The sequence below is a fragment of the Sminthopsis crassicaudata genome, chromosome 5 (genome assembly GCF_048593235.1).
Source record: "Sminthopsis crassicaudata isolate SCR6 chromosome 5, ASM4859323v1, whole genome shotgun sequence".
In the NCBI taxonomy this organism is placed as follows: domain Eukaryota; kingdom Metazoa; phylum Chordata; class Mammalia; order Dasyuromorphia; family Dasyuridae; genus Sminthopsis; species Sminthopsis crassicaudata.
Genome location: NC_133621.1, coordinates 241,404,569 through 241,419,429, shown reverse-complemented (window position 1 = coordinate 241,419,429; position 14,861 = coordinate 241,404,569). Strand labels below are relative to the sequence as shown.

General features: G+C 34.9%; 1 protein-coding gene across 8 annotated transcripts in view; it reads left to right on the top strand.

Moving 5' to 3' along the window:
• The window catches only part of CCDC91 (coiled-coil domain containing 91), a 533,266-nt gene that overhangs the window by 452,190 nt on the left and 66,215 nt on the right, over nt 1-14,861 (top strand). The window contains exon 12 of one of the 8 annotated variants that reach the window (XM_074270664.1): nt 1,312-3,940. The exons of 6 other annotated variants lie outside the window; for them this stretch is intronic. In XM_074270664.1, the coding sequence (XP_074126765.1) occupies nt 1,312-1,398 (87 nt within the window). In that variant the 3' untranslated portion in view covers nt 1,399-3,940. Of the gene's footprint in view, nt 1-1,311; nt 3,941-14,861 lie in introns of those variants that run through there. One more of the 8 variants, XM_074270660.1, reaches the window with a different exon arrangement.

Here is a 14,861-nt window from a genome sequence, read left to right as displayed (position 1 = left end):
TCTGAGACTGGATTTGAGCAGGAAAATGGATCTTTCTGACTCCAGCACTCTGTTCCACCTAGCTTCCCACCTGGCACATATTAGGCATACTATATGATAAATATGTATAAATATTTATCATATGATAAATGATCTCACAAGGGAAATTTGGGACTCTCTGCTGTCATTACCTAAGGTTTACTCTCATTCTTCCTTTGTGAATACTGTAGCTATAGAGGCAAAACAATTTATAATTCTCTTATTGGTAAAGCTCTTTGGACTATTGCACAGGGGGATAAGATAATTGCTTTTTCAGAGAAAAAATACTCAAATGTAATTCTTTCTATGGAGGCTTACTGAAAATTACCTCAGTACAGCTACAGTAGCAGACAACAGAGATGACATGAACCTTATCTTGTATCCACATGATTTTGGTCACCTCTCCTGGGTCTTTATTTTGAAAGTTGTCTGTTCCACACAGCTTAAATTGATTACACATATTGTGTGAATCAATATGTAATATGTTAAAAAAACATTCTTAAGATTTTACATATTGATATGTTTTGTGTTTACAACAATAGTTCAGTCTTTATAATAGACAAGACATCTCCCAAGTATTTTAATGTACCTAGACAAACTAATGGTGGGTCTAGGGAATGGTGGGCATTGTGCCTATTTCATGTTCTGTATCCAAGTATAGGATCTGAATTAGATAGTTAGTCAATAGACATTTATCAAGTATGGTGCTGAGCACTGGGAATAAAAAGAAAGCCAAAAGACAGATCCTACTCTCTAAGAACTCACAATATAATAGGAGAGACAACATGCAAACAGATGTGACAAACAAGCTATGTAAAGGATAAACAGAAAATAGTCAACAGAGGAAAGGTATTGCACTTAAAGGAAGTCCCTACAGAGCCTGTTTTTAATAAAGAAGAGAGAGGTTCCCTTTTCTCAGCTAATTAGATCCTCTACTCCAATGCTACTGGGAATGAGTTTATTTATGGATCAAGTTTAGTACCCACAAAGGTATTCAACATACAATATGAATTGGATATAAGATAGGTAATTTATTCCTACAGTCCCAGGAAAGGTTGCACATAAAAGATTTACAAAGGCATATTAAAAGAATTCAATTTCAACTTGTAACTACTGTTACAATATACTAGGAGGCTGAAATTTAACCTCATCAGAATATGCAACAGATTGCAAGACTAATCATTAAGCTTTCATTTTAGCTTCTTACTATAGAAAAAACTCAACATATTTCTGCTAGTAAAACATCATGGTTTGGGCCAATCTTTGTGTCAATGACTTTCCTCTCTGATACAGAAACTTTATCACCTGATACTTCCACTGTCTCAACCAATTGGTCCTCTCACTGAACCAGAACTTCTCGGGACTTCTCGAACTCTCTAAGGGAGACTCCAGTCCTGATCATATCCATCTCTGAATAAAAATGACAGTAATAACTGACAAAGGCAGCATCAAAGAAGAGGAACAAGGAGTGGGAAGGATGAGAAGAAGGAGGAAAGGGTAGGGAAGGAGTAGAAAAAAGAAAAAGGAGGGGGAGGAAGAAGAAAAATGAGAAAGAGAAAAAAGAGGAGGAAGAGGAAGAACAAGAACAAGAAGACTAGGTTTGCCAAAATGGACATTCTTTAGCTGCAAAATGTTCATAGTTACATGGAGATTGAGGTGCAGAGTAAGACCAGCTTTTTTTCCCCAAACTTGACACTTAGGAAATCACTTCAAACAGACCTGCAAAGATTTGCAGACAGAAATGAGAGACATGATGAGTTGGGATCTTTGCACATTCATTGAGTCATTGGTTCTCTATATCCTCAGCCAATGAAGGGAGTTTTTAACTTTTACTATAAACTTTTACTGGTCATACATGTCCAAAAGCAGGCTTCCCAAACTTTCCATGTGGCTTCCTTTTTATATTTCTCTTGAGTTCTGTATTAGATCAGATTTTCTGTTCAGCTCTGGTCTTTTCATCAGAAATAAATGAAATTCACCTCTTTCATTGAATGTCTATCCTTTCCCCTGAAAGATAATGCTTAATTTGCTGGATAGTTGATTTTTGGCTGCAATTCCAAGTTCCTTTGCCTTTCAGAATATCATTTTCCAGGTCCTTGGATCCTTTAAACTGGAAGCTGCTAGGTCCTAGGTAATCCTTATTGTGGCTCCTTGATATTTGAATTATTTCTTTCTGGCTACTTGCAATATTTTCTCCTTGATCTAATAATTCTGAAATTTTGCTGTGATAGTCCTTGAAATTTTCATTTTGGGATCTTTTTCAGGAGGTGATAAGTGAATTTTTTCAGTAGCTATTTTGTCCTTTCATTATGGTTTTCAGGAAGTCCAATAATTTAGATTGTCTTTCCTAAATCTGTTTTCCAGGTCTGTTGTTTTTCCAACAAGATATTTTACATTTTCTTCTATTTTTTCATTTTTTTTTGGTTTTGTTGGACTGACTTAGTATTCTGCTCTATTTTGACTAAGAGCCTCCCAGTTTCCACAATGCAGGACACTATACCATTCTGGGTCCCTGCGCAGTGCCTTCACCAGGCTGCCTCCCCATGCCTGATTGAAGTTCTTCCAAAATATCTTCTGCTAGAAATTTATTGCATTCCAAAATTTGCATATTCTGTCACTCCAAAACCAGTTCAGAGGCTTGATCTGCTGTTGATCTGAGGGAAGCTAGGAAGAGTTCAAAGTCTACTCTCTGCCATCTTGTCTCTACCTCAAAATATAACATTTCTAAAACAGATTATTTTAGCTTCTATTTTTGACTCTGTTCTCATAACTCTGGTATTTGTGTTCATATCATGAACATTCTTCAGGTATTCATTTGCTATATTTCTCTATCCAAAATATGATTCAAAATGTGTCTGCACAATATTGACATAACTGCTTAAACCTTCAAAATGAGACATTTTGGTCCTTAGTTTCATATGGAGTGGGCTACATTACTATTGGCAAGTAAATGCTCAAACTTAATTTTCTCTTCCTTATAATAAAGTTATTTTTCTTTTATGTATTAAAAATAGATTGTTTTAAAAAGTAATATGCTTTCTCCCAATACAATATTGATCTTAGATGCCAAAATAATTTAATTATCAAGTCATGTTCTAATCTAGATTTTAATCTAGAAAAACAAGCCCTTTGAGAAACTGCCCCATAAGAAAATTTCACAAACAGTATCCAAACTTAATTAGTGACTAAGAATAATTAATAAGTGGAAAATGTGTGACATCATCCTTTGTTTCACTAGTAACTGATAGAACTGAAAGTACAGTAAAGAACTAGTGAAAACTTGTATTTCCACATTAGTATTTGTTAGTTCACCAAGGAGTAGAATTAGATATGCTGCAGATGGAAATGCTATTCAACTACACCTAGACTTTGGTTTCTACAACAGAGGACATGGTTTATAAAGGAAAAAACTACTAAGTAATTTATATAACTAAATTAGCCACCCACAAAGCACTCTGTGTGAGGTAAACTACTGTACATCTCATCTGTGGGTCCCTTTCCATCCTTTAAGATCTCTTTGGGATATAAGCCCAGAAAGAGACTTTTTTATTCTTTTCAGAGGCAATTGGGGTTAAGTGACTTGACCAGGGTCGTAGAGCTAGGAAGTGGGAAGTGTCTGAAATCAGAATTGAACTCAGGGCTTTCTGATTTCAGGACTAATGCTCAATCCATTTGTTACCTAGCTGCCCCCATCTCAAAGCATTTTAAAAACAATTCTAACTCTTGATAGGACACTTAACATTTTAAGTAAAATATCTGATAAAATACTCAGGACATTATGTGTTCTCAAGAAACATTTAATTGTATCTCTAACCATAAGAGATTATCTGAAGTAATCTAGTTTAAACTTAATACTGCAGCAATAATATCATGTGTATTTTTCACAATGACATATATAAACTCCACAAAAAAATGAATTTAAATTTTTCATTCTTTTTGGGGGAGTATCTTTGAAATATATATAGTTTAAAAAACTTAGTTAGGTATTTTGTAGCAAACTCTGGATAGCAGATAATCTGCTATTTTTTTTTTTTTTTTTTTAGATTCCTGTATTAGATTTAAAAAAAAAAACCTATAAAATTTGTGTTAGTTCCTCATCATAGGAAAAACATGTTTTCCACAAAGAGATAGTCTACAATGGGAGTGAGAAATACCTTTTTTATAGAGGGTAGCTGATCACTTATGGTGGGTTAATTTAATCTTCCATATAACAGATAACTTGCAACTCAACAAATTCACTAATAGTATTCTGGTACCTGCAAAAGTGATTCTTTTCAGACAAGTGAAGCTGGAGAAAAACAACTTAAATGGATTAAAATTAAATTTTATTAAATTTTTTAAAATTTAAAATTAACAATGTGAATTCTAAGAGTTGGATAAGTTATTATTTTCACCATGTTTATATTGGACTACTTGCCATATAGGGGGAGGACATTGGGAAAGGTAGGAAAAATCGAAACACAAGGTTTTTCAAGGGCTAATGTTGAAGAATTGTCCATGCATATGTTTTGAAAAATAAAAAAGCTTTAGTTAAAAAAAAGATTGCAGAAGAAATTTCAAAAAAAATATCTTTTTGATAAGATTATTACACTAAGAGGAGTGCTACCTCTTAGTGGTGGAATCTCCTCAATTTTTATTTTTCTTTTATACTTAAAAGTGAAAATACCAACAAAATCTAAAGTAACTTATCTTTTTAAATACTCAAGCTAAGTTTCTTAAAACACTACAAAGTTAAAAGTGGAACCAAGAATCATCATCTAAAAGCAAATTTCCAATTGACTGTCAGTGTCAGAATTACTCTTTTTCTCTTAGGCTTTTAAAATATGATTATAGTTTCTTTGATCTTCTAGGAATCATTAATCTGTTTTATTATATATATATATATATACATATATATATATATATATGCTATATTAATATAAATAAATAAAACCCATCCAATTAAGTTAATTTCAGGCGATACAAAGAACTGAATAAAAAGTATGTTATTGATGTCTTCAATATTTAGACAGATAGATAGATAGATAGATAGATAGATAGATAGATAGATAGATGGCATGCCTATCAAATCTATACACAAATGGTTTAAAGTAATGCCACAAGAAAGTCACTGGCATTGAGGGGAACTGTGAAGGGCTTTTCAACAGAAGTTGGAACTATGGTGAGACTTGAAGGAAGCCAGAAAGTAAAGACAAAGGAGGGAGAGCATCATAGGGATAGGAAACACCCAACAAAAACAGATGACCTTTTTGTAAAAGGAAAAACAAGACGATCAGCATAACTGGACCTCAGAGGATTTGGAGAAGATTAAAGTCTAAGAAGACTAGAAAGATAAGAAATGGTTAGGTTATGAAGGTCAAAAGCCAGCCAAAGATTTTATTCTTCAGGTAATAGAGAGCCATTAGGATTTATTAAACAGGAAGATGACATAGTCAAATCTTCACTTTAAGAAGATCATTTTGATAGCAGAGGAGAAGGTGGCTTGGAATGGGAAGAAGCAAGGGGAAAGTAGAACAAGCAGTAGGTTATTTTAATAATCTCGATATGAGTGATGGGAACCTATATTAAGGTAGTTGCAACATCAGAAGGTAGAAGGAGGTATATACAAAGATAACTTGTAATGACAGGACTTAGCAGCTGGAATTAGGCTAGTAAGAGAGAGGAAACAGTCAAGAATGACACCTAGTTTGCAAGTCTAGGTGCTCAATCCACTGTGCCACCTAGCTGCCCTTGGAGGGTCAATTTCAAATGAACAATGAGTTCAGAAACCAGATTGAAGAGGCTTAAGAAAAAATTATGGGAGAGAAGTAGGCACTGTCAATATTAGTTACTTCAAATTTAATCATGAAAAAAGAGTGGAGAAATAGGATAATGACTTCAAGAAGATTGAAGATATGTGAGTGTATTTGTAGGCAGTAGAAAAGCATCCATTAAAGAAATACTGAAAATAAGTTGAGAGTTCTGGAGAGCAATCTGGAACTATGCCCAAAGGGCTATAAAATTATACATATACTTTGACCCAGCAGTGACATTATTGGGTCTGTATCCCAAAGAAATCATAAAAGAAGAAAAGGGACCTACATGTGCAAAAATGTTTGTAGCAGGTCTTTTTTGTAGTAGCAAAGAATTGGAAAATTAATAGAGATACCCATCAGTTGGAGAATGGCTGAACAAGTTGTGGTATATGAAAGTAATGGAATGTTATTGTTCTATAAAAAAATATGAACAAGTGGAGTTTAGGAAGGCCTGGAAAGATTTACATGAACTGATATTGAGTGAACCAAGAATACATTATACACAATAACACCAATAAGATGTGATAATCTATGAAAGACTTGGTTCTTCTCATTGGTTCAATGGTAAAGCAATACCAATAGACATAGACTTTGGACCAAAATGCCATCTGCACCCAGAAAAAGAAGTTAGGAGACTGAATGTAAATCAACACATGCTATGTTCACTTCTTTTTTTCTGTTTTTTTTTAATCTCTCCCATGTTTTTTTCCCTTTTGCTTTGATTTTTCTCTCCCAACATGATTCATAAAACAATATGTGTTTAAAACTTATTAATTAATCTAAAAGAAGAAAACAAGTGAGAGAATCTACTAGAGAAGTTGGAATAGAATGGGATAATTTATATATATATAGAGAGAGATTTGCTTTAACAAGGAAATAGGACTACCATGTTCACAGAATTGAAGAAGGATATAGTGGAGAAAGATGTTTTAAGTAATATGAGATGAGGAGAACTGTATAAAAGAAAATTCAAAGCAAATGATCTCTTTTTGTTCAAAGATTTGTGGAAGGATGAAAAAAATTGGCATAGCTTCTTGTCATAAATGAAATATTGAATAAGTTAGAGTTTGTAAAAAAAGATTGCCTTATTGTGCAAAAAAAACATAGTTAATATTATGTAACATTAATTTGTAGTAAATGTAATCAGCACCGTTGTGTCATTTTTCTCCAGTTTCATTCAGCAGCCCACAAATAGAAATTAAGGCAGCAGATGGTGGGTATAATCCAAGACTGAGGCTTGCAGGACAAGATTAGTAATAGAATAAGGGGTTAAGGAAAGAACTTCAGAAAAGAGGACTATATAGAGTTAAACTAGTTCACCATAATGTAAAAAACAGGGAAGAAAGGAGAGTATAACAAATGTAGAATTGAAAACTTGGAAAAAAAACTATAGGCACAATTAATTATAATTGTTTTTACCCCAGGTCTAAGAAATAATTTCTTCGATCATTGCAGCCTTAACTAGTGTTCTTAGAGTAAGATAGAGGGTTAACCTAACCTTTCCTTTATTACCAATAATCCTGATCCAAAGATGATGATAATGGCTATGTAGCACTTTAAGGTTTAAAAAGATGATCTACCCATTCATTCATCTATCTATTTATGTATGTACAAGCATTAAGTACTTGTAATTGATTAAGTACTAGGTAATGTTCTATGTTCTGAAGATATAAAGAAGAATAAAAGTGTTGTTAATCACAGTTTAAGTTTTAATGGGGAATGCAACAAATACACAGATAAATATAACATCTACAATAATTAGCTCACTATAAGCAAGCCCAGAACATAAGAAAATAACCTCCTTAGAGCTTCTTGTTTTCCATTTCTTCTATTTTTGAGAGATTTTTGGATTAAAAGTTTGGATTTCAGTCACATTTGCTCGGGAACATCATCTGATAGAAAACATTCCTAACATTTTGGTAATAAGATTTAGGTTTTCTGACTGACCTTACATATATCCATCATTAGTTAGCTTCTGGCCTTTTTGTATCAAGGAAAATTCAGTTTACTGGAATCATTTTGGGTAACAAAACATCAGACTATATTATACAGTCTGCAGATAGACCGACATCATTAAATGTCCATCTTCTTCCATGGAAGAAAATGCTAAATTTAGCTGGGTAGTTTATTCTTGGCTGCATTCCAAGTTCTTTTGACTTTCAGAATATCGGATTCCAGGCCCTTCAATCCTTTAATGTGGATGCTGCCAGGTCTTGAGTGATCCTTATTGTGGCACCTTGATATTTGAATTGTTTTTTTCCTGAGTGCTTGCAATATTTTTTCTTTAGTTTGATAATTCTGCAGCTTAGCCACAATATTCCATGGAGTTTGTTTGTTTGTTTGTTTTTAGGGTCTTTTTCAGAAGGTGTTCGATGAATTTTTTGAATGCCTATTTTCCCTTCTGTTTCTATTATCTCTGGACAGCTCTCTTTGATGATTTCCTGTAAAATAGAATCTAGGCTCTTTTTTTCATCATAATTTTTAAGAAGTCCAATGATCCTCAGATTATCTCTCCTAGATCTATTTTCCAGGTCTATAGATTTTCCCAATAAATATTTGATGTTATTCTCCAGCTTTTAATTTTTTTTTTTTGACTGATTCTTGGTGTCTCAATGAATCATTCATTTTTATTTGTTCATCCCTGATTTTTAATGAGTTATTTTCTTCATTCACATTTTTAGTTCTTTTTGTATATGTCCAATTGAGTTTTTAAATGAATTATTTGGCTCTGTGGAATTTTTTTCCATTTTACTATTTTTTTTAGTGAGTTATTTTCTTTTTCCAATTCACAAATCCTACTTTCTTGAGAATTTTTTATCTTTTTCAATTCATAAATCCTACTTTCCTGTGATTTTTTAACCTTTTCCAATTCACAAATTTTGTTTCCCTGCACGTCCTATGAATTCTTTATCTTTTCCAATTTAAATTTCAGGACATTGTTACTCTCTAGCATAGCTTCTCTTTCCTTTGCCCATTTATCTTCTAACTCTCTTTTCAGGTCTTTTAATAGTCTCTTCTAGGAGAGAGTTATGTGATGAGGGCCAAGTAACATTCCCCTTCAGGACATTATCTGGAGACTGTCTGCTGTTAGCCTCTTCAGGGTTAGAGATCCGCTCTTTTTCTATACAGAAGCTGTCAATCGTTCTCTTCAATTTCTTACTCATTTTTATATCTTTTGGGGTCTGCTTTCTGATTAAAGGGTTCCCAGATATGAACGGAGATATGAAAGGCAACTATCTTGTGAACAGGGTGGAAAAGGTAAGAGGATACTCTGGGAGAGAGTTCCCTCCTCCTCCTCTGGAAGTGGTTCAGAGCCGGGCTGCAGGTGTGCCCAGTGAAGGACCCCTGCTTTGTAGCCTACCAACTGCCCTAAGGCTAAAGGCTGAACAGTGAAAGTGTCACAAACCCAGGCCAAAGCCCCCTGTGGGGTCGTGGATATTAGCAGCTGACCGGCAAATAGCCCTGGCGCACAGACCAGAAGTGTCTCTGCCCCAGGAAGCACAGTCACTGTTGCAGGAGTTTTGCTGATGTGGAAGTTCCACTGCCTTGGGCCAAGCCCCCCACTGTGGGATTAGTGGCTGCCCTGGGCTGTCTCCCCCACTGCCTTGCAGGTTCTTAACTGCCCCAAGGAAAAGCCCCGGACAGCAGAAGGCGTGCCTTGATTTGTGCTGTCTCACTTCCGGTTTGGGGTAGCTATAGGCAATGTCTGGCGGTATTTTTTTTTTTTTTAAAGTGGCTTGACTTCTCTGCTGGTCTGCTCTTTTGCAAGCAGAGTAGAGCTATAAGCCTATGCCAGAATGCTCTGTCTCAGTAGCTTTTCCTCAGGTATCTCTCCAGCCTGATTGGCTAAATAAGCTAGCCTTTAGTGTCTCTCCATCTATGCTGGTCCTTTTCCCCCTCCCTTCATTACAGACCTTTCCTGACGAAGTTCCAGATTCTCTTCAACTGGTAAGTTGTGTTTCTAATCTTCATGATTTTTACCAGTCCAGCGTTATTTTTGAGCCTGAATTATATAATTGATATTGAGGTTAAGAGAGAGCTTAGAAATTTGCATGTATCTTCTCCACCATCTTGGCTCTGCCCCCCCTTATTAACAATTTTTAATGTTCATGAGTCAAGTGCAGTAACTGCCATGCTCTTTCAGTGGTGAGCAGTCAGTGATGGAACCATCTGATGTTTCTTAGGTCTTCTCCTTCATTTCAAGGGCCTACTCTGACTCTCTCTGATGGATAAAGGGAAATATGTCTCATTAGCACCCATCTGCTTCCTTCTCCATCTGTAGAGATACAAGCAAATCCTTTCCATAGGCAGTTAACCTATTTGGTCCCTTCCATTCACCAATTTCTGGATCTCACTACATCGCCTGGCAATTATCTAAAGATAATGAAGCTGCTCACACTGGACATTGTTCTTCCAGTGGGTTATAAAACCTGAATCCCAGAGTCAGGGAATCTTTATCAAAAATCAAATAATCAATGGTATAAACAGCTAAATTTAAAAGTTCTCTAGGGTTACCTGTGGCTCCCCCTTTCTTTTGTTTTTGGAGGACCATCTTGATGTCTCTGTTTCTCCTCTCTACTATTGCCTGTCCTTGAGGATAAAAAGGTATGCCAGTGGTGTGTAAAATCTGATACTGTGCACAAAAGTATGCAAAACATTTAGAAGTATATAGAGGTCCATTATCTGTTTTTCTTGCTTATGGCACGCCTATGATTGCAAAAGCTTGTATAAGGAATTCAGTGACCACATGGGCTGTCTCTTTTGCTGCTAGTATTGCAAAAGTAAATCCTGAAAAAGTGCCTACTACAACATGGATAAAAGGCAATCAAAAGATTTATAATGGGTCATATCCACTTGCCAAATTTCACTGGGTTTCAAACCATGAAGGTTCTTTCCTGGAGTAAGTGTAGGAGCACATAAAGGAAGGCAAGCTGTACAGACTTTTAATATGCTCCTAGCTTCCTCTTTTGTTATCCCAAATTGCAAACATAAAGCTTGAATAGCCTGATGATATTTAGAATGAAATTCTTGAGCCACCTGAAATAAAAGAGTATTGGCTAACATGGTTAGAAAGCTATCTGCCTTTGAATTTCCATTAAAAAAGAAGACCTGGAAGACCACTATGAGAGTGGACATGCAAGATGTAAATCTCACTTGGATGTTTTCTCACATTGTCTACCTGGATTAGTGACTGGGATATTAGCTACACATCCCCAGTTTCCCAAATCAGCGTATGAATGGACATGGTACTGTAAGCACTCTCAGGAAGTGAAATGGTCACATCTACTATGTCTGGAACATATTTCACTTCTGCAGGGGATATCTCAGTAGTGCTAGCTGCATATAACTCTATTGTCCCTAATTATAATCCCTTTCTCCCATCAGGTTGCTTCTTGACTAATTGATCATTTTGGAGTACTGAACTTTTAGAGACTCTCTGGGTGTCACACTATCTTTATGCCAACTTTGAGCTTTCAAATGTCCTACTTTACCACATTGAAAGCATGATGAGTCTCTCTGGAAGTCCCTTGACAAAAGGGATGCTGTCTTCCCATGTTCAGATCTTGATAAGTCTGCATCATAGCCCATTTATAAAAGGTATTTATGTCTACTGTGGCACACCATCTTATCTTGTCATCTAAAAGAGAATCTTTGTGTAGTCCTAGTATACTTCTTCTACAAACATTATTAGCATTTTCTTTAGCAAGTTGTCTTATCATAATTTCTGTTGCTACATTTTCACCAATAGTTCCTATGACATCTTCCTGCAGATGTCTTACAAAGTCAGCAAAGGGTTCATTTGGACCTTGTGCTATTTTCATGAAGGCTTCTCCTCTATCTTGTCTTCCTAGGAGGTTGTCCCATGCTTTGATAGCAGCAGAAGCAATTTGTTCATATGGTGTTAAAGGAGTAATCAATCTGCACTAAAGTGTCTGCATAATTACCTACACTTGTTAGTTGGTCAGAGGTGACTGGTATATTAACCCCGGGTTGCCTTTTTCATTGGACTTGTATTCTACAGAGTTTACTATACTCAGAAAGCCACAAGTTTTGTCCAGGTTCTAAACATGCCCTTGCTATAGATTTCCAATCATTAGGAGTTAAAATTTCAAAAACCAAAATCTTTCTTAACATCTTAATCATATCATCTTAACATAAGACGATGTTGCCTCATAAAGACTGTAAGCCCTTAAGATATAGTCAAGTTGATCAGTGGAATAGGTTAGGTCCAAAGGACAAAATAATCAATAGCTTTAATAATCTAGTGTTTGGCAAACCCAAGGACTCTGGTGTTTGGGATAAGAACTCAATGTTTGACAAAAATTTCTGGGAAAATTGGAAATTAATATAATAGAAACTAGGCATTGACCCACACTTAATACCATATACCAAAACCGGGCTAATATGGGTTCATGACCTAGGCATAAAGAACGAGTTATAAATAAATTAGAAGAACATAGAATAGTTTACCTCTCAGACCTGTGGAAGAGGAATGAATTTATGTCCAAAGAAGAACTAGAGGTCGTTATTGATCGCAAAGTAGAAAACTTTGATTATATCAAATTGAAAAGTTTTTGTACAAACAAAATCAATGCAGATAATATTAGAAGAGAAACAATAGACTGGGAAAACATTTTTACAGTCAAAGGTTCCGATAAAGGCCTCATTTCCAAAGTATATAGAGAAGTGACTCTATAAGAAATCAAGCCATTCTCCAATTGATAAATGGTCAAAGGATATGAACAGACAATTCTCAGATGAAGAAATTGAAACTATTTCTAACCATATGAAAAGATGCTCCAAGTCATTATTAATCAGAAAAATGCAAATTAAGACAGCTCTGAGATACCACTACACACCTGTTAGATTGGCTAAGTTGACAGGAACAAATAATGATGAATGTTGGAGGGGATGTGCAAAAACCGGGACACTGATGCATTGTTGGTGGAGTTGTGAAAGAATCCAACCATTCTGGAGAGCAATCTGGAATAATGCCCAAAAAGTTATCAAACTGTGCATATTCTTTGATCCAGCAATGCTACTACTAGGTTTATATCCAAAGGAAATACTAAAGAAGGGAAAGGGACCTGTATGTGCAAGAATGTTTGTGGCAGCCCTCTTTGTAGTGGCCAGAAACTGGAAACTAAGTGGATGCCCATCAATTGGAGAATGGCTGAATAAATTGTGGTATATGAATATTATGGAATATTATTGTTCTGTAAGAAATGACCAACAGGATGATTCCAAAAAGGCCTGGAGAGACTTACCTGAACTGATGCTGAGTGAAATAAGCAGGACCAGGAGATCATTGTATACTTCAACAATAATACTATATGATGATCAATTCAACAATGAGATGAACCAAATCAATTCTAATAGAGCAGTAATGAACTGAACCTGCTACACCCAGTGAAAGAATTCTGGGAGATGACTACGAATCACTACATAGAATTCCCAATCCCTCTATTTTTGTCCATCTGCATTTTGGATTTCCTTCACAGGCTAATTGTACACTATTTCAAAGCATTATTTTTGTACAACAAAACAACTGTTTGGGCATGTATACATATATTGTATTTAATTTATACTTTAACATATTTAACATGTATTGGTCAACCTGCCATCTGATGGGAGGAAGGAGGGGGAAAATTAGAACAAAAGGTTTGGCAATTGTCAATGTTGTAAAATTACCCATGCATATATCTGGTAATATATACTGGTAATAAAATCTGGTAATAAAAACTATTTTTTAAAAAAGTACAATGGATATTCATGTTAAAGTGATACAATTATAAAACTTCTTCCTAATTTAAAATATTAAAATAGTTAAGGATTTTTAATAGATTTTTCTTCCATAACTTTCAGAATTTGTCATTATTTAATTTGAATGGAATCTCAAAAGCATAACTTTTCTCTGGGAAAAAAATGAGGCAAACCAAAAGTTAGTAAAGCAATGAAATAAAAATATCTGACTTTAAAATTTCAAAAAAATAAAATAAAAAGAGTGTAAGCCTTTATCAGATCTTTGATAATTTCCAAATTAAATGGAGTATATTTTCTTTTTTATTGACTTGAAGAGTCAAACTCTTCAATCATAGGATATGCTTCTATTTTTAAATCAGGTGTATCCTGTCCTTCATTTTTACCTTTAATTAATGCCCTTTGTAATTGTGTCATAGGGGGTGGACAAAGCTACTGCATGGCTGGTGCTGCTGGTCTGCTGCACAGAGCCCTGGGGCATTGCTGACTCCACATGGCAGACCCAGCACAGGAGTGAATTAACACTGTGTCCCAATACAGCTGCAGTCACTTGGAAATCTACTCCTGCCATAAAGGCAGACCTTAATATAACTTTAAAAAAATTTGATTAAAAAATTAAAAAGGACTCTAACAATTGACAGCTTTTATGGCGAAAGAGAAGAACAGATTTCAAACCCTGAAGAGACTAAAGGCAGATTGTTTTCAGATGAAGCTCCAAAAGGTGAAATACCCTGATCTCCATCACACAAGGCTCTCCTAGAAGAATTTTAAAAGGATCTTAAAAGAAAGCTAGAAGAAAATTGGGGAAAGGAAATGAAAGCCTTGCAAGAGAGTTTGGAAAAGGCAACATAAAATAGACATAGTTAAATGGAAAAAGCATTAAAAGCTAGATTCAATAAACTGGAAAAAGAAAGCAACTTCTAGAAAAGAAAGACTTTGTGAAACAGAAAATGAAAATAACTCCTTAAAAAACAGAATTTGTGAGATGGAAAAAGTTCCATAGAACAAAATAACTTATTCAAAAATTCAATTAGACAAATACAAAAAAGAAGTACAAAAAAAGTACATGAAGAAAATAACATACTAAAATTCAGAGTTGAATAAATAGAAATGAATGACTCAATAAGACAACAAGAATCAGTCAAGCAAAACCAAAAGAAAAAAAAATAGAAAAAAAAGCAAAATACCTCATCAGGAAAACAACCGACTGAAAAATAGATCTAGGAAAGACAATCTAAGGATTATTGGACTTCTTGAAATACATAATGAAAAAAAAAAAGAATTTAG